The 23,303-nt window shown below is 40.4% G+C and overlaps 1 protein-coding gene across 1 annotated transcript; it reads left to right on the top strand.

The window, feature by feature from the left end:
• Positions 1 to 35: 35 nt before the first annotated feature.
• On the top strand, positions 36 to 16,345 carry CDC42EP1 (CDC42 effector protein 1). The gene is made up of 3 exons (XM_026695878.2): positions 36 to 287; positions 5,756 to 6,710; positions 11,996 to 16,345. Exons 2-3 carry the CDS (start codon positions 6,293 to 6,295, stop codon positions 12,847 to 12,849), a joined length of 1,272 nt encoding a protein of 423 aa, XP_026551663.2. The 5' UTR covers positions 36 to 287; positions 5,756 to 6,292; the 3' UTR covers positions 12,850 to 16,345.
• Positions 16,346 to 23,303: the final 6,958 nt, after the last annotated feature.

Below are 23,303 nucleotides of genomic sequence, written 5' to 3'. Positions count from 1 at the left end.
CCCTCTTTCCAAATCCCTCTCCCGTGTCCGTCGCTGGACTCTGCTTCTTTATGTCCACGGTGAAGGGACGGCTACGAGTGGGGGACAACAGAGGCTACGATTGAGGGACTTTTAACGTCACTGGCATTAAGAGCCCTTCCGCTGGCTGCGGTGGTAAAAGAGAGTTTTCAGAACTCCTGTTTTCTCTCCGGCAAGTTTTCTTCGGTGGGGAGGAAAAAAAAAAAGACTTAAGAAAACTCAGAAAGGCGACAATCTGTGTGGCTTCCTCTCCACTACCTCCAGGACAGGTAAAGTCTAAAGATTAGAATTTAAAGTTTTTGTACATTCGGCAAGTCGCGGGTGAATTTTAGTACGGCGTGCGGAGTGTGAGAAAGGGAGAGAAGTGGGGTGGGAATTATGGGGTAGAGCTGGAAAGGTTGAAGAAAACCTTGAAAGAGATGAAGATGATGATGGTGATGGAGATGGGATAAGGAAATTAAGGGGAAGAGGCAAACAATCCCCTACATACATATATATATATATTTTGTAATGCCCTCACCATTTTGGCATGGGAATAATGTAGGAGATGCAATTCACCACATCTGGATGGCACCAAGTTGGGGGTGTTTGGAGCCCTGAGCAATTGTAAGAAATTGTAAGGAAGGCAATAGGAGAAGGAGAGAAAGGGTAGGAGAATGAGAAGCGAAGAAAAGACAGTAAGGTGGAGAAATGGTTTGAGTCCAAGACAGATGTACCATGTGGAGCAGCCAGGAAAAAAAGAGTTAAGTGCTGAGGTAGAAATTGCAGAGTGTCTGTGTAAAGTTGGTGGAATTTTATATCAAATGCTTGAAGAAATAGGACGCCTTAACTTTTTCAAGCATGAAACAGAAGTTATTTTTAATTGTGAAGTGTGATCATGTGAATAGAACTAAGCAGTAATACTTTTAAGATGCCACACTCAAACATGAGCCTGTCTGGAAGAAAAAGTATTCCATGTAATACACACACACACACACACACACACACACAAATATTCATATATAAACCTCTCATGTTTCTGCTGTGGCTTATGAATCTAATTTCTTCGGCCTGGAAGCAACTAGAGATCTTCCAGATGTTTGTAGTTCCACTTCTAGATAGCATTTTAATTTAGTGTCTAACTAAATAGCATGTGTTTTAATTGCTGACTTGCTAGGGAAAAAATTATCAAGAAAGTAGTCCTTCCAGCAAATATTCTCAATTTGAACTCAAAACTGGAGTACAGCAGGATTAGTTCTTTTTTCAGTGTCTTTCCACTTTTTCTATTCCTAGCTTTTGGGATGGCTTGGATTGCAGATATCCCAATCTAGCTTTTGGGATGGCTCGGATTGCAGATATCCCAAGAGCCATCTGGATCCTTTCCTTCCATTTTTGTTCATTTGTTTGCTGGAACTCTTTTTTTCAAAGTAGTGTTTCTGGTTGAGCCTTTGAACTTGTAAATTGAAATGCATTCTGGTGCTAATAGGCTGTTCATGTTCTGTGCAACTATGACAGTCTAGATAACAGATGGGAATTTCCTAAAACAAAAAAGATGCTGATTGTATTTTCTAATTTCACTCCTAATTGTTTTAGGGTTCTAATATCAAAGGCAAGACAGGAATAAAGCAAACTTGTTCAAGAATGCCTTTTAATGTGGAGAAATTAAAATAACGTTGCCCAACTCATCATCCTCCATATGTGTTATGTTTTTTCCCCTTCATCCGTGGCTGGGTTGAGTAGGTTTGATGAAGATCATTGTTACATCTGGGGAAAAAATAGAATTGGACAAAATCAGCTTGGACACTGGCAAAAACAATAAAAGGGAGGTAAAAAAAATAAGTGCGATTTAGAGGTACATTTGGAAGTATGCAGCATTAGATTCAGTAGTGAAGTAATAATCTTATGAAAAGAAAGAGGGAGGGAGGAAGGGAGGAAGGAAGGAAGGAAGGAAGGAAGGACTCCAGAGTAATTCTGGAGTCAGGCAGTACCTAAATCAAATAAATTAATTAAATTAAAAGATGGATGGAGAGAAAGACAGACAGACAGATGCCAAGGCAGCCATTGTTTATCTGTAGCTGTACATAAACTTTCCTTAAACAAAAGAATAACTAGATTTTGGATTCCTGATAAATTCAAAGGAAAATGGGAAGAACTTTTGTTGATTATGTTGCTCCCGGGCAGCAGAGTTTGGGAGAGTCCCTGCAGTAGCAACGTAGGCTGGTTGGCAGGAAAAAGAAGGAAAGGAGGAGCAAAACCAAAGATGGATGATAAGGAGGCACATAAAGCTGTGGCTTTATGTTTATGTTCTTTAGCAAGAGCAGGCCAAGGTGGCTGCTGGCAATGGGGCAGCAAATCCAAACGAAAGCAACACTTTTGAGTTTCTGAAAGTTGTTTTTGAGAAACAGAAAACAATCTTCTGCTTGGCCTGTCACAGCTTTGGAACAGATTCCACCTACAAGTACCTTCTTCTGCTCTTCTGTTTCCTTGTTCTCCACCCCATCTCCTATATTAGTGAGATCTGCTAGGCCTCAGTGCAAGGAAGGTGGTGGAGGGTAACTAAGATGAGATGGAGGAAAGTCACAATTCTCATGAATTGTTTAGAGAAGGACAAAAATAAATCGTAGCTTTTCCCACTAGCATGGGCAAATTTTAATCTCCCTTCTAGGAAAGAAAATTGATAGTTTGGGGTACTTTTCAGTAAAATGCGAGTCTGATAGTGTTAAGCAGGATCCAACTAGAATAGCTTTGCCTGATTCAGGTAATAGATTAGTTAGCTATCCTAGCATTGTAGAGGTGCATATATTTAGCCTTGTTGTTTCCCTAACACTCATCAGAAGAAAGAAGGAGCTGTGACATCATTACTGACAAGGGACACAAGGGATGCTACCTACACCTTCCTCTTTGTGACGTGTCCTGCAAAAAATGTGTTACATGATTGGGTGTAGGGAACCATGGACATAACTTGGAGAAGGCATCCAAACACCTTTAGAACAACAACAGGTACAGAAGTGTTATGCCCAAGAGCTGGGAGAGTATTGGAAAAAGATTCAGATTGGCATCCCTCTGACTTCCTGGAGTATAAGAGAGAGGGTAGACCCAAAAGTGCTTTTTTAAGACGCAACTGGACTTTCTGCTTTTTCTTTGAAAAGCTCAGAACTGAAGAAGCTTCTTGGATGAGAAGCAAAACATCTTCAAAGAAAAACCAGAAACTCCAGCTGCCTCTTGAAAAAGCATGTTTGGGATAACCATGACCTGGATGGCTGAGAATCTCCATAGACAAGAGAGAGGGTAGAGAAAACACAGGCACCTATATACTTCTATCAGTGTAGATTATCTCAATAAAGTATAGTTTTAGCTTTCTTGAGAGTCAGTTCCTGTTCTGTTCTATCTCTTAGGGATGACATTGGGTCACAGAGCCCCCATCCCCAAATATGCATGGAGATGAAATCCAGCAAGATTCCCTAGTCCCAACTACTCCTATCACCTATTTGTATGCAATCATTTTATTATGTTCTGATATGCATGTTTCCATCATCATAGGGGACCATTACTTACTTTTCTTTCTATGCGTAGGCTAAGATTACAGGCTGTTAAAACACTGAACTGCTTCTTTGCAACCCAGTCACATTCCTCTTAAAAAGCAGTTAGTATGTGCCATAAATTCCAACTGAACTTACTCAGTTTTTTTAAAAAAAATATTTGCCAGCTTCTAAACTAGTAGATAAGAGTAACCCCTGAATGAACAAATAGAGCCAAAAAAAAAAAAAAGGAAAAACACACAGAGCTGGGACACCACTTAGTGATTCAGTAGCTACTCCTGCTCTGCCTTTCTGGCCTTTCCAAGGTGAGCCACAGCATAGAAAACAAAGGAGACATTTGAAGAGATTTCTCGATATAGTTAAGTCAGCACAATGGGGGAGAGAATATTTTCCACTGAGAAAAGTATATAAAGAAGCATTTCATTAAGCCAGTACATTAATAATGTGCAAATGCTAGTAATATTTCAAATATCTGGCACTTTAAAATGTTGGATATTGAGCAAAAACAGATGCATGTGGGTTCAAGTACATGCCAGTCAATATGTAGTATTGTATAGACTTTGGTTCACCAAAGCAGTATCTAGGCAGGATTGTTTCCATGTTTGAAGAGTTAGTTTGTAAAATAGCTTTCCTATCCTGATGCTCTCCAGATGTGACATTGTAATTTCAATATTCCAGCAAGCAATTACACTTATAGTAACACTGAACATAGTCACAAAGTCCTAACTGCTTGAAAGGATTGGATTAACTATAAGCACATCTGGCCAGGGCATCTTCATTCTTGAAATCAGGAACAGGAAAGATGTTTGCTTTCCTCAACTGGATGTCCTCAGATGTATTTAACTACAACTTTTGTCATATTTGGCTGATAATAGCAAATAGCATGATGGTGGCTGTACCATTAAGCACAATGGCAGGTGGCAGTGCTGGTTAATCTTGGCTGGGTTCAGAAGTTAAGCATGGTCAGATGTACTGGAATGGAAGACAACTAGGAAATCTCAGGATTTGGGGGAATTTTTAAAATATTATTTTATGATTTATTTATTTAGTGAATCTATTTGCTACCCACCTCTTAATGAAATGACTCTGGGAGGCTTCCAGCATTAAACCATTAAAGTTCTGACAAATATCTCTAAAATAATAAAAATAAAAATAAAATTGTAGTTAAAAGATGGAGAGGGAGAGAACAGGATGCTCGAAGGTGGGTGGGTGGGTGGGTAGGGAGATGGGATTGCCTCTTAATTCAACAACCACTGCTCCTCTGTTTGGGAGAGCCAGGTTCTTTTCCTGGACCTCACCAGCTGGAATCCCTTGACTAAAGGGTCTCACAGCATGAATCCTCTGCTGGTGTGAATAAGGCAGACCAGTTCCAGTGAGGTGAGATTGTTCCTCAGGTAACCTGGAGCCCCTGCCATGCAGACTTTTACAATTCAACACCTTGAATTGTACCCAAAAGCAGACGAGCAGCCAGTGCAGCTTGCGGGACAGTGATGTAACATGGGTCATCCTAGACCTAGGGACTCCAAGAATTGCCCGCAACACCATACTCTGCACTGGTTGAAAATATACACTAGGAGTATCCTTGGAGTAAAAAACAACAACAAATTGGTAAGAAAACTGCATGGATTGGATATGTCTGTAAGTCATCAAAAGTTGACTTTGACTTGACGGTATCTTAGCTATTTTACTTTGCCCCCAGATGCCTGTGTTAGGAAAGGATCCTTTTAAGTCACATGTAGCTAGAACAGAACGTAATAGGGATCTTTGGCTCTGCAGAAAAAGAGTTAGAAAATTCTTGCAAGATGATGATTTGCCTCTGACCTGGAGGGTACAGACATAAAGATATAGTGTATTGCAGCAAACTCTGCCGTCAAGCTCTATTTCAACCTAACAATAATTCCAGCCAACATTACAGAGGAGGCAAAGAAGAAAGTCATTTCCCCTATTAATATGTAATCTTTCTAGAATTGTTTGATCAACAGCACTTTGTGTTAAATACAAATGTAAATGCTGCAGACAGAAAACCGTCTCTGCCACCTGGTGGAGGATTCCAGAAGGAATCTGCTTAACATACCATGTAACTTTTCTCTAACCTTGTGCGTTGAGCTTTCATCACAGACTGCTTGGTAGCACACATGGGCAGTGTCCACTTTCAAATTCATCATTTTAAAATAGTTTGGGAACTTCAAGAATTACTTTGTCTCTTTTATCTTCTCTAGGATGCTGTGTGGCAACAATCCAGGCTCGGGACACAAGATGTGAGACTCCCACTGTGGCCCTTGCTACTTGAGGCCCCCATGGTTTTGCTGATTCTTACAAAAGAAATTGAGAAAGAGAGAAAAAGAGATATTGATTTTCCAGTTTTGCACACGTTGAGTCAGGCAAGTGAAAACACTGTTTTAATGATCATTGCTGTTCAGAAAGAGAAACTGGGTTGCTCCTCCAAACCTGCAAGAAACAAATCAGATAAGTAGCTACATGAAAACTGTGAAGGGTCACTATCCAATTGGACTGGGGGGAACAGTGCAAATTAGACAACATTGTCCTGGAAGAAACCCAGAAGTTCCATGACAGACCTATTTTTTATTCTTTGTTAAATAGTCTAGCAGAAAGAACAGTGAAAGAAAACATAAACAATGTGGGGTCCAAGTATGTGACCATCCTTAAGTTATACCCGTGTACTTCCAGATTAACATCAACCTTTTCTGAAGGACACATTGAATTTCTGGGTCGGGGTTTTGTCAACTGGCTAGGAAATGAGTCTTGGAAAGCTACCCGTGATTGGCTGGGTGTCTGGCTCACACAGCAAACGCCGATTCAAAACAGAATTGACCCCGGACATGATCAGCCCGCCACTGGGGGACTTTCGTCACACCATGCATGTGGGACGAGGTGGTGATGCCTTTGGAGACACTTCTTTCCTTAGGAACCATGGTGGAGAGGAAGTCAAACCCCACAATTTCTTTGCTCGGACACTGTGGCATGTAAGGAGGAGCCCGCTAAGGAACCGGGGAAGCCGAAACAAGGATCAGGGCTCATCTGCACCTCCCGCCATCTCACCCATCATCAAGAATGCTGTGTCACTGCCTCAGCTCAATCAGAGTCACTATGACAGCGATGATCTTGGTATAGCATTTGCCTTCAAGAAACCCCCAACGAGCTTCTCTGACTATGGTAGGTGGCTTCTAAGGTAACTCATTTGAATCAAATAGGTTATCTTGTTTTAGATATTTATTCTTTCTGGGTTTATTTAGATCAATATTTCTCGACTTTGACAAGTTTAAGATGGGCGGACTTCAATTCCCAGAATTCCCTTGCCAGCATGACTGGCTAGAGAATTCTGGAAGTTGAAGTCCACCCGTCTTAAAGTTGCCAAGGTTGAGGAACACTGATTTAGATACATGACAAAAACATTTCATAAGCACACTCAAAAAGACATTTCAATAATATTTTTAGAAGTCTATACTTTTGGGATTGACAAGTGCCATACTGCAGTATGTGTTTAGGGGAAGTCTGTCACACATTACCTTACATTACAGTTTCTATGATTCTCTGCTGCAGTAATTTTCTTTTCTTGGTCTCCCATTCTTTTCTTGAAAACAGATCTGCAATATGTGATTACCAAATCATTATTTTGAATAATATGTACTGGCTCTTAAGTCGTAGCATTGTCTTAGTACATATTCAGATGACATCTCTGAAGAGTTTCTCAGAGGCTTTGTAATAAGAAGTTTTTATAAGTATATAAGTCTTCTTTTTTTAAGTATAAAATAAAAGACTGTGAAAATGGAGGGTTCCTATAAAGAAATCACAATGTGACTCATAGCTTTCAGATGTCCTTTTTTTGGCCTTTCAGCCAAGTGCCAGCAGGCATCTGAGAGTACTTTAAAGTTTCGTCAAGTTTGGGGGGTCTGGTGGTTCTTCTGCTACATATTTTCAAGTCTACACCAATTCTATAAGTCATATGTTTCCAGAATGCACTTGGCATTTTCCTGGAATGATAACGATAAGGCCAGAAATAGCTACGCGTATTTTCTGTTTACCCAACAATCCATAGACAGCAGGAGATTAGAAATGGGAAGTGTGCTTATAAATGGAAAGGGAAGGGAAGGGGTGGGGTAATCTCAAATTGCAAATATGCATGAGATTGGCAAGTGCAACCAAAATGAAGCAAGTATGTTATGAAGAGTCTAGAAACTGCAAAAATATCACTGTTAGAGCAATCTTAACTTTTGCTGCAGAATAAACACTAGTACAGATGGTCTCACATACCAATTATTTCTTAATGCTTAAAATGTCTGCAGTATCCTTGTTTATCTATTTGCTAATAACTTATTTTTATCTATTACTATATTGTTTATTCTAAATCAAAAACTTAGCATCTGCAGTTGAGTAAACTACATCAGTGGTACATAAGCAAAATAAACTTTGGAAGAGTTAACTTGATAAAAAAACAGAACAGAATAATTTGGTGCAATAAGATCTCTTGGGGGTGGGGGTGGGGGTATAAGGTGGCAACATAACCTTAAATTTTTAAAATAAACAGAATATAAAAATCTATTGCTAAGCTCTAAATAACCAGCAACTGAGAATTTTGCATATGTTGCAGTAATCAGAATAAATTGAAACATAGGATATGTTCAACATGACAGGAGAAATGCCTACCCATCTACATCAGGAAGACAGAAACCCTGGAAAAGAAAACTGTCGTATAGAAATACATGGTTACAACCAGCCTATGTACTGTATAAGCCAGGCATTTCTCTGTGTGTAGGCCACTTCACTTTATGCTGAATGTAAACAGGGATAGGAGAAAAACAGGAGATATGATCTCTCCACTTATAAAAATGCACATTGCATACCTCCTGATTATAGCTTTTTAGACTTGTCTGCAACTGTGTGTCGGCATCATCAACACATGCCTATGCTACAAGAGGGTTGCAGATGGACTGATGCGCGTACTTCCGAAATCTCAATTATATGTTATGTTGAGATGTGCATCCTGCATGCTGATTGATTGATCCAACTTCCTGTTGGCTTTGTTATTTGAAAGTCCTCCAGCTAGAACATTAAAATCCATAGAAGGATAAATGCAACAGCTATGCAACTATTTCCGGACAGACACAGATGTTCCCTGACATGCAGCAACATTGATGTCTACTCCAGACTTATGGCTTTAATGCCATAAATGCATTTGATTAATGTCACCTCAAATGAGATGCTTTGTTCCACTGATTTCACCTGAACCACTTTGGAATCCTTTGCAGCTGAAATTGGTGTAACAATAAAATACCTTGAATCAATAAATAGATCATGACTTTGACATTGTGCTTACAGAAGTCAGACATTTCATTACTCTGTTGTAAACATAGAACTCTGGGTCTATGCTAATACACACAATGACATGTGTCTATTTGGAGAGTTGGTAAATCTGTCAAAAGAAGAGGTATATAGAGCAGTGGGGGGAAATCATGATCAAGGGCATTATTTTTTTGTACACTTGTTTTGGAAGTTAAATCTTCATGAGCAAATGCAATGAGACATGCATTGGTGGAAACATATCTAGGATTAGGTTATAAATCTGTGCCTTTTTTGCTATCTTAGGGTAGATTTATATGTAAGATGTTGGGAAGATCAATGCTGGGAACATGGCTTGTGTCCAACAAGGGAATCTGCATTCAGGACAGAATGCCAAGCAAGCAGCTGACAGAAAAAGAGAAGAATCTGTATGTAAAGGAAAGAATTTATGAAACAGGAATATTTGGATCATGATAGGAAACCAGAATGAAGTAGAACAGATCTCCTCCAGTGTCAAACACGAAACCTGGATGTTGCTCAGGTGTTTCCAGGCAATCTTCTCTGCACCCACCTGATCAACATAGGAAGAAGTCTAGTCCAATTCTTATCTCAACTCAAAACAGTGGAACACATTCAGGTTTTACACTGTTTAATTGGCAGCTGCTTTCTTTACCTCTTGTGGTATCTGGATCTGCAGTATAAAACTGCAGCATTTGCACTGAGGTGGGACCAGGAGATTCACTTGGAGCAACTGCAGCTATAGTTATCTTTGCCCACATTGCCAGTCTAGAAATGTGTTGTTCTTTCCGCGGCTTTCTTCAAAAGAGACACGAGACAATGCTGCCCTCTGTCGTACATGATGAATTGTGCAGTTGTTGCAATAATCACATTCCCCTTTCCAGCTTTTTACACTTTATCATCCCCGCTGTAAATTCCAGCTTCATGAGCAAAGTGCAGAAAAGATAAGGTTAACCAATCATTTAGAGAGAAAACTAATTCCCCATTCTTTCTGCTTTTGATCTTCAGAGTGTAATCAAACCTGCGGTTCCATTGCTCCCAATATATTTGCTCCCTAAATAAGCATGACCAATATTTCATTGCCCAGGCCAGCTGGCTCTGACGCATAATTCATACTGCTTTTAGAATTACATGTTTAGCAACAGACAGGAGGATATTCACAGAAGATCTTGACTAAGCCAGTGTCTAAGTACCTAAGGTATCTTTCTTCCAGAGATGAGAATGGCTGAAATATGCCTTGGAAAATTAAGTAACCATACTGAACCATCATAAGATCAATTTAAGTAAAAAGCAGGGTATAATATTTTAAAATAAAATTAAGAGTCAATGGGATGTAATGCACACCTGGAAAAGAGCTTTGGCAGCTCAGGGCCTTCCTTGAGAGGAGGCAGTAAATTCCATCAGAGGCCCAAATTAAGATACTGCACAGTCTTGAGCTGGATGGGGAAGGAGGAAGACATTCAGGATAGCCACACCCTAGAAACTCTCAGGATATATTTAGCAGGTTATAGCTTTGGTTTGGCAAGATTCTGTCCATTAGGTATAAGCAAATAAAGAATTGAATTTGATTGGATTTCAGTGTGTTGGCTCTGGGTTTGGTCCCGACAGTCAGCTAGATTTGACCATACCAACAACCTCTTTTCCCCACAGAGGCCACTCGGGTGTTGAACTCACAGCGGTGTCACATGACATATCGTGACTTTTTTTTCCCCTTCGCTAAACGGGGTGTGTGCTTGGCCAGCGCATGATGCATCCGGCCTGCAGGCCAAGAGTTTGACAGTCCTGTTATAGGAAGTTCATAGACCTCCTTGGTTCTTCCCGGCACGTGTTTCTCCAACAACTGATATTTGAAACATAATGCTTCCCACAATATAAATAATACACAGCCTTGAAGGCACCAGGTTTAGAAAGACTGTTCTATGAAGATAATCTAGCACTATTTATATTTAATGGAAGAATGGTCACATTAACTATTTCGTTCTTTCTGCTAATATACATACAATAATTTTGATTAAGAAGAGGGGATAAATGGGCCAGACTTTCACAAAATAGCCTACTGTGCATCTTTTAGATATGTGAAATCCCATTGTTCAGGAATCATAATCTGAACTCACATGGCATGTTGAACAGGGTTAAAAATTAAAATGAATAATAAATAATTAATAGTTTCTGGTTCGATATGTTATGATACTCTGCCAATGTGTTAGCACTTTGTAATATCAGGCGCAGGGACATTCCAGACGGAAGCAGCAAATGACATCATGTATGTGTTCATATCAACCCACAACTGCCATGACTTTCAAACTGGTGTTAAATGGCATGATGCCAGCTTTTATGATGGTGTTAATATGCCTGATTATAGACCCCATGATTTATATATGTTTTAAGAGTATGGTATATCTTCAGTTTTAGTCTAGAAATAGAATGCATATATACTGTACCATGTGGAAATAGACACAAGACGTATGCCATAAAATGGGAAAACAGACCCAGAAATGTAATATAACACTCTAATTCTGAACCTACATATTTCTACATATTTCCTTTCCTGGCTCTGGGAGCCCACTGTTGAAGGATGGCTACTAGGTTAATTCAGGGATGAAAAATTTGCTCTTGGCACCAAGAACAGTTCATTAGAAACAGCTCACAATTCCCTGAGCTGTGACTAATTTGCATATTTTAGCTGTATGCTATTAACACAAATGTGCATGAGGTGGCAAATGTGAATCAATGTTAGTCTGACATGGTGCATTCACTCCACAATAGTCTTATCCAGAAATAGTAATCTCTTGCAGAGAAATCTTGACTAAGCACTAAGAGGAAGAAATAACTCATTTCTACCTTGCTCTCTCATCTCCACCCCCACAAAAAACCACATTTGTGAGCTTATTATTTTTTGCCTTTAACCCATTTGCTGTCACATTGTCAACCTTATGTCCAGAGATTTGCCACATGAAAGCTGCAGTTTTGAGTAGGGTGCATTAAAAACCTCTAGTTTCCCTAGAATTGGGAAATAATACCCACCTGTCCTCATATTTCGCATACTACAAATATAGAATTGTCACCTTCTGCTATTACAGTTAATGCAGAGAAGTAGTTTTCTATTGTTATTTTTTCTCATGATTGATTTCATGGCCTTTCAGGATTAGAATCTGGATTCTGTACCATTCCACGTGTTCTCCGGTCTGAGAAGCCTCCCGAGAGCTCCCATCCTGCTGAGTCGGCATTGCAGCGTTCAGATTCCTTGCTGTCTTTCCGCCTGGACCTTGGCCCCTCTCTCATGAGCGAACTTCTTCATGTCATCAGCTTCTCAGGAGGCGACAGCTCTGACTCCAGGGAAAAGAAAGAATGCGAAGAGAGCAAACCGCCAAGCAGCAGTGAGTCTCACTCTTCCCTTCACATCAAGAGCACCTGGTCAGACGACTCGCTACCTGTGAAGTCAGAATCTCGTCATGGTAATGGTGAAGAAAGCCAAAACGTATCAAGCCTTTTGGATTACTCTGAGCTTAGATCACCCTTGGGACATTTGGCCTATGCTAATGGAGACTCTCATTCTATAGAGATGTCTGAGGAAGGATCTCCCTGTTTGAGAAGCAGGAGTTCTAGTTCTGAACTGGAGGCACTGCCAAAAGAGACCTATTGGCAAAAAGGGCACCACAAGGACTGTAACATGGAAGCAAGAGAATTCAACCATGCTGCCCGTGTCTTAGCATGCCATTATGGGGCAGGAAGTACCTACCGCAGTCCATCTCCAGAAGAAGATCCAAGGGGACAAGCCTCATGGGAAAGCCCGATTGCCAACTCATGGCACTTGAAAGTAGGTGCACCTGAGCAACGGGGATATTCTACTGGGTGGCGACAAAGAGAAGAGGAGGAGGAAGAGGAGGAGGAGGACCATGACAAGTCTGACAGTGATGAAGAAACCATTGTTAGAGAAGGACACAGTGATTCCTTTGAATATGTTGATGAAGAGGATGAAGATGAAGTTAAGGTTTGAACGGACATACATGTTCTCTTGTGGCCTCCCACCAGCCTCTGAGGAGATATCAGAGCAAAATGAAACAATGTAAAGCTATCTGGCATTCTGGATATGTGCAGATTCACAAGGTTAGCATTCTTTCCAGATGATCTTCTGTATATCAGTGCTTCCTAAACTGGTGTTTTCAGACACCAGTTTGAATTCCCATCGAGTGATAAGTTCTACCACATTTACAGAGTGCCAGGCTAGGAAAAGCAGGACGGAACTGATTTCTCTACTTTGGTATGTCTCCTCCTCCCTGCTTTGTGGGTTTAAAAAAAGAAATAGTAAAAGGAACAATTTAGAGCAAACCAAAAAGTATTAGTTGCTCTTTTGTGGCAGCTGACAGTTAAAGATGCTTATGACTTCCCATGCTCCTTCCTTCCCACTGGTTGATTGATTTCATCATGACAGATAATGCCATTATTTTTCCATCCCCTAGAAATAAAAACATTTATACTTAAGAATAGAGACCACTGAGACCTTTCATATCTCTATCAAATAACTATCAGGAAAAATGTAGTTAAAAAAGAACAGTCTAGTAAAGGGAAGAGAAACCCTACCTCCATTGGGACAATATTCTCCTAATTGCCTTGTGATGAAAATAAAGATCAACTCAACTGTTTTTCCCATCCAAGATACTGGGACACCAGCAAGGCAGGATGGTTCCTCTCCTCTTTTTACAAGAAACACAAAATTTGGACTGTATCTGAAACCAGTTCATCAGCACGCTGTCCAGTTTTCCTGCACCAGAACTCTGATTGAGATAGGATTGTTGTTTATTATACACCCTCAGAAGGAAATGTAATCCTAGTCTTCCAAGTGATATCATTCCAAGGAATCTGTATGTTAACCTTGTTGTTTTATATACTTCCAGAGCACGCACAGAATTCAATTTATGTTAAGGATCTAGTTTACTGACATGGAGGGCTGAAATATAACTTTCCATTCTGTATCTCCTAAATTCAGGCATTGGCAATGCAAAACCCTAACTAACAATTTGTTTCTGGCACTTACAGCTTTGCATAGCTATTGCAGCAGCTTATCCACAGTGCTCGTTCAGGAAGAAAAGGAAATTATTTCTCAAGGTAAAATCAGATTCTGAAACAAGGCTGCTTTTCATGCTTCCATGTTCCCCCCACAAAAAGAGAGGACAGTTTACACATTGTCTTTGGAAAGCCTTCCAGGTATTCCCTGGATTTGCTGCTAGAGCCATACACAAGGCTGTTGCTTAGCTGAGAAAGAGGCAGAGTAAAGTACAATCCCTGCAATGATTCCACTTCATAATTATGATATATAGCATGGTTTAAACAGGGAGGACAGCATGCATAAAGTCACCCTTGTGCATTTTCCTTTTCATTTAAACCTCATGTGTCTGCCACCTGCACAAACTGCATACTCTTGGAAGCAACTCTTCTCCATACCAGGGAAAGAGGTTCAATGAAATCTAAAAATGCAGCCTTGCATGTCTTTGGCCACATGCTCTGCGAACATACTTCTGCCCTTCTGCCCACTGGTAGAAACAACTTTCATTGGTCTGGCAATACTCCCCCTCCCGCTCTTTGCCTCAAAGTCCATTCAGACAACCATAAGTTATACCCTCATTAAGAAAAGCAGGATCTTTGAAGTATCTTTTGAAAGTATCCTTGAGAGGAAGATCAGACTGCTTAATCTGAAAGTATCTCGGTGTGTAATTTATTCTCACAGCAATAGTTGACCATCCCCCAAAAGAAAAAAAATGGGTAATTTTTTTCTCTCTGGCTAATTATAGTGGTGACCATTTTTTACACAGGGATATTTTGGAAGCATCGCTTGTTGAGATAAGTCCGTCTGAACATGTCTTTGTGCTCATTTTTGAAGGGGCTCTCAGACAGTTACGTTGGCTGAGAAAGAAGGGTTGTCTTGTCCTAGACATGGAAGAACATGAGAACTAGGCTCCTCACTCCCCCTTCCCCTACATATTTTCAGAACATACTCATAGATTGCCCTCTTCCAGCTCCCACCCATCTGCCTGCATTTTTCCCTGATCAAGTCACTCTCTCAAGGAACTATTCTGCTGAGATACCAAAGGGAAGAAGTGGATGTCATATAGCAAACTCTTTAGGGGATTAGCAGCTATGAAAAAGAAATGTTGCCAAAGGATCTAACATGCATGGCAGTGAGATTCCTCTAATCAACTGAAATCAAGTTTTAGAAGCAGGTATAACTATGTTTTAACATTCTTCCTTCCCTCAAAAGGGTTCCCTGAAATTGTTCCTTTGGGTTGTTTTTAGCTACTAAGCAAACCAAAGCAATCCTAGTACATAGAGATTCAAACCTCCATGATAATTGATAATTAAGATAAGGTGATAATTAAGAATTTTTCTTCTTCACTAATGTCTGTATTATTGGTAGGGTATCTTTTTGCAGCCAAAGACTGTAGCTTCTTGGGGATAATTGAGGGGGCACATAGACAGGGTAAAGAAATAATTAGTGGGATCCAAGCCCAAAGAAAGATACGTACATTTATTCTGTCTCTGGCACTCATTGCCAGTTTTTGGTTAACTTGTTAACACCTTTCCCACTCTTTTCCAAGAAACAGGCCATAGATAAAGGAAGATCTCTCTTAATCAGAGGCTTGAACAAATCACTTATACCAGGGATGTCAAACTTGTGTTGTCATGGCGGCATCACGTGACATATCATGACTTCCCTACCCTTTTGCTAAACCGGGTGAGGGCATGTCAGTGCATCATGCATCCAGCCTGCGAGTACAGACTACCTACCTTGGTTATAATGTCCTAGTGCAGGGGTTTCAAACTTGATTTCATTGAGGGTTGCATCAGGGTTGTGTTTGACCTCGGGGGCTGGGGTGGGTGTGGCCAGCTCGACATCACTCATGTCGGGGGCGCCTATGGTGGCCTGAGCACTCTGCTGGTGAAAACGGGCTTCCGAGCTCCGTTTTTGGCTGCAGTGGTGTCCTGCATCCCTCTGCCACTGAAAACAGAGTTCAGGAGAGCCTCACATGGCCCTCCTGAGCTCCGTTTTCGCTAGCAGAGGCACTGTGATCCTTTGCTGTTTCTAAGGCGGCCCTACAGGCCGCATCTAAGCAACCCACAGGCCAGATCCAACCCCCGGGCCTTGAGTTTGACACCCCTGTCCTAGTGAGTACAGGTAGCCCTCACTTAGTAATCTCTTTATTTAGCAACAATTCTCAGTTGCAACAGTAATGAAAAAGGAACATTCTGACCAATCCTCACATTAATGACCTTTGTGAGTCTGTAAAGCAAAAGAAAGCTGAAGTAAAGTCATAGACACCATCACAGATTCATTTAGTGACCACTTCATGTAACAACTGTGGTAGTTAAGTATTACCTGTATAGAACTCTGTCCTTTGGAACCATTTTACTCCATAGTCCTGTCTTGTCAGGTATACTACATGTATATATGCTGGCACTTTTTCAGGAACTTGAATGAGTAAAAGTGCTTTTCTACAGGCTTGTTCTTGGCTTGTTTTCCTGAGATTTGGATTCACTAGAGCAGTGGTCACCAACCTTTTAGACCTCAGGGACCACCAAACTCATAATTTTAAATCCCATGGACCAGAGACCCTGGAAAAAAAGTCTGAAGGAAAATTCTCTGCCCCCTTTTCCTACCAATCCATTATTCTTTATTTGGGATCACAGGATACCGTCTCCAGCTCCGTTCTCAGGGGGAAAGAGAGAGAGAGACTTTTGGCTTCATGCAAGGAAAGCAGCAGAAGCAGAAGTCTTTCTTTCTCTCCCCCAAACTCCACCATAAATTAGTCTTTGTGAGACTTGTCATGCTGGCGCAGCCTCTTGAAGCAAGATGCCTTGCAGAATCCCAAAGACTCATTTCTGGCAGAGTTTGGGGAAGAGAAAGAAAGACTTTTGCTGCTTTCCTTGCGTACAGCCAAAAGCAGAAGAAAGAAGTGAAAAGAAGCAGCCCGGTGGCCAGGCCAGGCACGTGGGGTGAGTGGCTCAAGTTCCCCCCCACTGCCCTTTTCCCCACTCCCCTCACTACCTCATGTTGTTTGCAATGCAAGTGATGCAAGCTTTGTGCTCCCACAGGCCATGTGGGCAGTGCAGCCTTGTGTTCCTGCACAGCCTGGATTAATTGCTTTGGGGGGTACTTTGGGGGTGACATTTCTCTGTGGACCACCAAAATTTTCTCACGGACTATCAGTGGTCCCCAGCCCACTGGTTGTGGACCAGTGCAGTAGAGTAGATGACAGTCATGACTACATTTGGGACACCCTCTGACAACATGGATTCTTTGGAACAAACAAATTCTTTCCATATTCACAGAAGAAATTTTTTTTCTTGTGGCAAGCAGAGATGTCTGAGAGATGAGGTCACCAAAATGTCCCTCACAGCACCATGATTGTTCACAAGTTGGCAGCAGCTGGAGGAAGCCTAATCCTGCAGTAAGCTGTACGTGGCAGGAGGAGGGAGAAAAAGCAGGAAGAAACAGAGAGAATATAGTCAATAAGCACTATGTGGCAACATCCAGCTAAGTGATTTTCTGTGGTGGATGGCTTGTAACAGGCTGACTTCAACCTCACTGCCTTAGCAACAGAAAGGACTGTAAACATCTTTAAACAACACATCAGTAGTGATTTGGCATTTAGCTGGTATTCTTGATGGCTAGAGATATATTTTAGAAAAGGTTGGCTTAAACAAGGTGAACAAGATGGGATGTTAAGTACATCATTGCAATCAAGTGCACTTTTTTTATAAAAAATAAATTGGCTATGTAGAGAGATAAGCCCTATAGGCTTATTGAGTACTGATATTTGCACTGGCTGACATTGATTCAACATGCTCTTTTCACAGCCCTATCTGGAGAGATTGGGATTGAAACTGGAAATCTAGTATACAAAGCTGATTGCAACCCACCAAATAATACTATTAATGGAAGCTTTCTTCCTTATACATAAAGGAGGTTTCCCTTCCCCAGTCACTGTTGTTTCAGTGATTTTCACATGTATAAATACCAACAGCTGCTTTTGGGTTTTTTTAAAAGTGTGCGTTTTAAATGCAAATAGTATTGAACATTATGTCTAGTATGACCCTAAACAGCTTGAAAATCTGTAGAAAAAATACTATATTGCTTGCCCATTTTTTCAATGCTACCCTCAGCAATTTGGACATATTCCTGGCAAACATCCCTCTGTCTGCTCTGGGTTATCTGATAAGCTTCAAAGTACAGATTCCATCTTTTTCTTCTATATATTCCTGGCATTTGTTATCATTCTTACTACCATAATTTTTATATGTAAATCTGTATATATAGACTGGTTGGTGTCCTTGTGGTTTTTTTTTTCCCTTTGGATTTCAACTTCCGAGTATATTCCAATTCACCTGAGGCAGTTTTGAGAGTCAAGAATACACAAGCACTTATTTGTGCCATTTAGATTTTGTTTCTCAGCAATTCAATATAACTTTTCTATAGAATAAAACAAAATCTGTTTGGGTTGAGATGAAAGCATGACTAATCACTGTACCAGGCTCCTAAGAAGAATCTCACCTAATCAAAAGGCATGCTTTAGCTCTGACTAATCCTTCATACACCAGAAAGCTTAGTAACTCAAATAATTAAAGGAAGGATTCTTTTTTTCCACAGACACATAGAATTTAGAAGTTATTTTCCTTTAACAAATCCAATTTACTAATGCATTTGTCTGAAAGTCCTCACATTAGCTCACATTTGACACAAAATGTATCACATGAATCCACAAATCCAAAGCATTCATAATCCCATTTTGATTCACCATCATTGCAATTTACAATTTATATTTTTTTTAATTTTGAAAAAAATCTTATCTCCATCATTACAATATGTTCAAGCACATATTTAATCTTAGGCCGTATTATGTTAAACCAGATTGTATAGTCTTATGTGTAGTATTAGATTTGTACAGACATGGTTTACAAGCCAGAACTGGCTGGATTCACCCTAAGTTACAACACAAAGCATATTATGTGAAGCAGATTTTCATGATCAGTAATTCACCCCAGCTAAGGAGAACATGCTGAAATGAAGTGATGTGAATATTTAAAACCTGCTTTAGTAGATTAGAGTTAAGTATTCTCTGAAGCCAGATCCCACCTTCATCATAACTTTGCTAGATGTTTTTTGTGGCAGATAGCATGTGTCTTTCATGCAGATATCAGAAGCTTTATTCTCCAACAATTACCCCCACCCCCCACTTCCCACAGTTGGAATAAGATAAGCCTTGGCAAGATTGGGTTAATTGCTAACTATCTGGAATTTCCCATAAAGATAATGACAGGGAGAGCTAACACAGGGAAATGGAGGGTGTTTTCATTTAATATATTTGGAAGCACTTTTAACACCTGGTGGCTTGTTTCTCAAAACTGCAATGCCAGATATCAGGATGAGGCTGTTATTACACAAGACAAACAACCATATTTAGGCTGACTAGTCAGGAAGTGCTGCTGCAATATGATGTCAGCTGCAGAATGCAGATTGAGCTGTTGCTTTCTAAAGCAGCTTTATTCAATCTTTGCAGCAACAGAGCAGGAATCTTTGCTAAAGCCGAAGCCTAATAAATGCAATAGCCCTAAGAAGTAGGGACAGAAAAAGCAAATATAAATAGTAGGGGTCATTTCAAATCTTGGCTGCTGCTTACAAATATGCTACACCCTGGAATTAGGATTTATATCTTCAGGTAAAAGGGATTACCATTTTTTTCCTCCTATTCATGAAATCAATAGCCCAATAGTATAAATCTACAAATAGATTTGTAGACTTCAGTTTCCAGAATTCCCCAGCCATGAAATCCACACATCTTAAAATTGTTAAGGTTGAGAAACACTGGTCCAATCCAAACTTCTCCAGCCTAGGCCCTAGCAGATAGCCAAAATATATACAAGGTACGTGATGGCTGAAGGCAGTTCTATCAGCCAGATGCATCATCAAAAGGATGTTGGGGGACCCAAAGGATTGGTTCACAAAATATATTCCATCATGGTTTGTTCCAATTGTTTTGATAAATTATTCACAATTGTTAAGTTCACACATTATAATGGCAATAGTTTACAAACTGTAGTGATAGGATTTGCAACATGGATTTTAAACAATCATATAAACTTCACTGAAGTGTGTAAATCCAACACAGGGCTTCTTTCCTATTATATTGTAAGAGGGGACTTTTCCTTACAACCATCTTAACATGCTATTTTTTTCCATTCTTGAACTAGCAGAAAATATGCTACCATAAATTGCCCTGCACCATATTCCGACAGCAGTTGATACTTTCTTACAGTTTTAATGCAGGACAAGTTAAGGAATGTTACTCCCCAAAAAAGTCAATGCAGTTAGACTGCATTAACAGAGGAAAGGTATCAAGATCACACGAAATAATTGGTACCTGCTATATACTGCCTTGATAAGACCACCCTATACTGTCTAGATAAGACAACCCTCCAGTTCTGATCATCACAATACAAAAAAGATCTTGAGACTCTAGAAAAAGTGCAGAGAAGAGCAACAAAGATGATTTTGGGTCTGGAGGCTAAAACATAGAATGAATGGCCGCAGGAACAGGTATGTCCTCTAGACCAGGGGTCTTCAAACTTGACAGCTTTAACACTTGTGGACTTCAACTCCCAGAATTCCTCCTCCAGTCATGTTAGCTCAGGAATTCTGGGAGTTGCAGCCCACAAGTCTTAAACTTGCCATGTTTGAAGACCCTTGCTCTAGACTAACAATGAGAAGGACTAAGGGTGACCTGATTGCATTTTTCAAACATTTGAGAGGCTGTCACAAAGAAGTGAGGAGCAATCTAGTTACCAAAGCACCTGATAAGAAATAATGGATGAAAACGTATCCAACGTAGAACTAAGGAGAGATTTCCTGACAGTGGGGACAATTAATCAGTGGAACAGCTTGCCTCAGAAGTCGTAAGTGCTCCTTCACTTTTAAGAAGAGATTGGACAACCATTTGTCTGGAATGGTGTCTACTGCTTGGGCAGGGGCTTGAACTAGAAGATCTCCAAGGTTCCTTGCAACTGTTATTCTGTACTCCTGTACCCTAACTAGTAGATTCTCCTGCCTTCATTTCCTTCATCACCATCTTCTCATCACTTGCTTCTGGGAAAAATGACAAACACTTGAGGGGGAAGAGGAGTAGCAGGTTTGGGCAAATGTAGATGAATGCCCAAGATAGAGGGCGTAGCAATTTCTCAAGTTGTCCAAGTAATAATTTATCTGTGACCTATCAGTCATGTTATTTTTGAATATAATACTGACACTCTTTTGAAAAAGCATTGTGCCCCAAAACAGTTTTCGTAGAAGAGTGTGAATGAAATGGGATAGATGATTTCACAGGAAGAGCCCTTCCTCCTGACTTGCAACTGGATCAGCCTGCTGAGATTTTGCAACTCCTAGAGAGTTCCTGTGCCAATAGGACCTTTCTATGGTGGGAGAAGAGTAAAGCATTGATGGGATTCTTATTGGTAGGAGAAGTCAGGATGGGACTTAGGTAAGAATGAAGCAACTGAACATGATGCCCTGAGGCCAGAATGGCCAGGAATTCCCCCAAGAAATCTCTTGTCCATGGTTCCTATTGGCTATGGGGAGGATCTGACTATGTTGTCAAGAGAAGTCTTCCCACTTCCTCCAAAGCGATTGTTGTCACAAATAGCAGACGTGTACCTCCCACTACTTCTGCCTTCTTCGGGCTGTATTGCTGCTCAGCTGAGGAATCACTGATCTCTTAGCAGCTGGATCCAGAAGGAAGCCCAATCCGGTGTAGGTTGAAATAAAAACAATAAGACATTATAATCCCGAGAGTATACCAATTTGTTTTAAAACAAATGGCATTTGCCTTTGATTTAAATCAACTTGCAATCTGAAGAGACATGTTTTTCAGCTGGGACTCAGGAGGCAAAGAATAGATGGGGGTGGGGCCAGAGGTGGTATTTTTGCCAGTTCTCCAAACTATTCCAAATTTCCACTACCAGTTATCCAGAACTGATCAAAACCTGCTGAATACCACCTCTGACCATTATTGTAAGTCTAAAGAACAGCATCTCTACAGTTCTACCTCTTCACTTTTACTGTGGAAAAAACTAGAGGCTCCTCTTAAGACATTTGCTATGCCTCCCTATTTCTATTACAAGCTAAGCTGCCTCTTAAATGATCGTTATCTAAAAGGCAGCTGCTGCTCTTTCTCCTTTTTCTCAAAGACATTTTCATAGACCATTAGAGAATATTCATTTCAAATATCCACTTCTTGTTGGATTGATCTGTAATAACAGATCGTTATTTCTTTGTTTCCAATCTCTGGACATTTGTGATGGGTAAAAATACTTTTTCTTCCAGCAGTTCTGCAGCTGCTAACAGTCCTGACTCCTGCAGCCTATTTTTCACCAGATATCCAAGAACTTCAACATCTTGGTTGCCTAGGGTGACAATCAAGCCAGTATGTGTTTCTGTAGTTTATATCTTACTCTATTTTTTTCTGAGAGAAACATTCTAGCTCCTCTGGCGAGACATGTCAAGAATGGTCGAACTTCTAGCATAACTCTCATCTTCCTCAGAGCACACAAGCCCCACAACCAAGTAAAAGTCATTACCATTATCACATAGTCAGCCAGATGTTCAGACTGAATTTAGCATTTTTGTCCACCTATCCAGTCCTTCACAAGGACCTGGAATAGGCAGATGTGGATGATGTTTGATGGTCTTAAAGGCAGGGATGGGTTTCTACCGGTTCTGTCCACTTCTATAGAACCGGTAGCTCTGAAGAGCAGCTGACCTTTATTTCCTGGTTTTTTCAACTTCAGCTGCGTGTGTTTTTTCAACTTCAGCTGCAGTTTAAAAAGCAGGAAAAGGGCTTTTTCAAAGGCTGCTTCTCTGCAGGCAGCATGCTGATGATGATGATTTACAGGTGTGTGCCCGCAACATGCAGGGATGCACATCGTAAATCACCGAACCTCATAAATCACCAAACTGGTAGTTAACCCTGTTGGATCCCACCCCTGCTTAAAGGTATTGACGCAAAGGATGTTAGTTGCTATGAGCAAAATTGCCTTTTGTCATTGACTGACAGATTTTGTCAATGTCAATAGTGTTCAAGTGTGGTTTTGGGATTGCATGTAAGGCAGCTATTACTATTGATACTACCTTTGCTTTCTTTTGCTACAATCGTTCTACAGAATTTTTGCAGGTCTTTGAATTCTGTTATTTTCTCCCCTTCTTTCTCTTCTATTCTGTTATCTATAGGTCCATGATCCAGTTTTTGTCTTTCTTATAGACAGTTGTTAAGTCTGGAGTATTATGTGACAAGTGCCTATCTGTTTGAATTCTAAAGCCCCAGAGCACTTTAGCTTCTTCATTTTTGTATTACTTTCTCTATTTCATGGTCCCACCAATTCTTGTTTGCAAATGTTTCTTGTAGACCT

This window comes from Pseudonaja textilis, chromosome 5 (assembly GCF_049901715.1).
Source record: "Pseudonaja textilis isolate UNSWEBS1 chromosome 5, rPseTex1.2, whole genome shotgun sequence".
NCBI classification, from domain to species: Eukaryota; Metazoa; Chordata; class Lepidosauria; order Squamata; family Elapidae; genus Pseudonaja; species Pseudonaja textilis.
The sequence above is the reverse complement of the archived record's forward strand: the minus strand, read 5'-3'. Positions and strand labels throughout refer to the sequence as shown.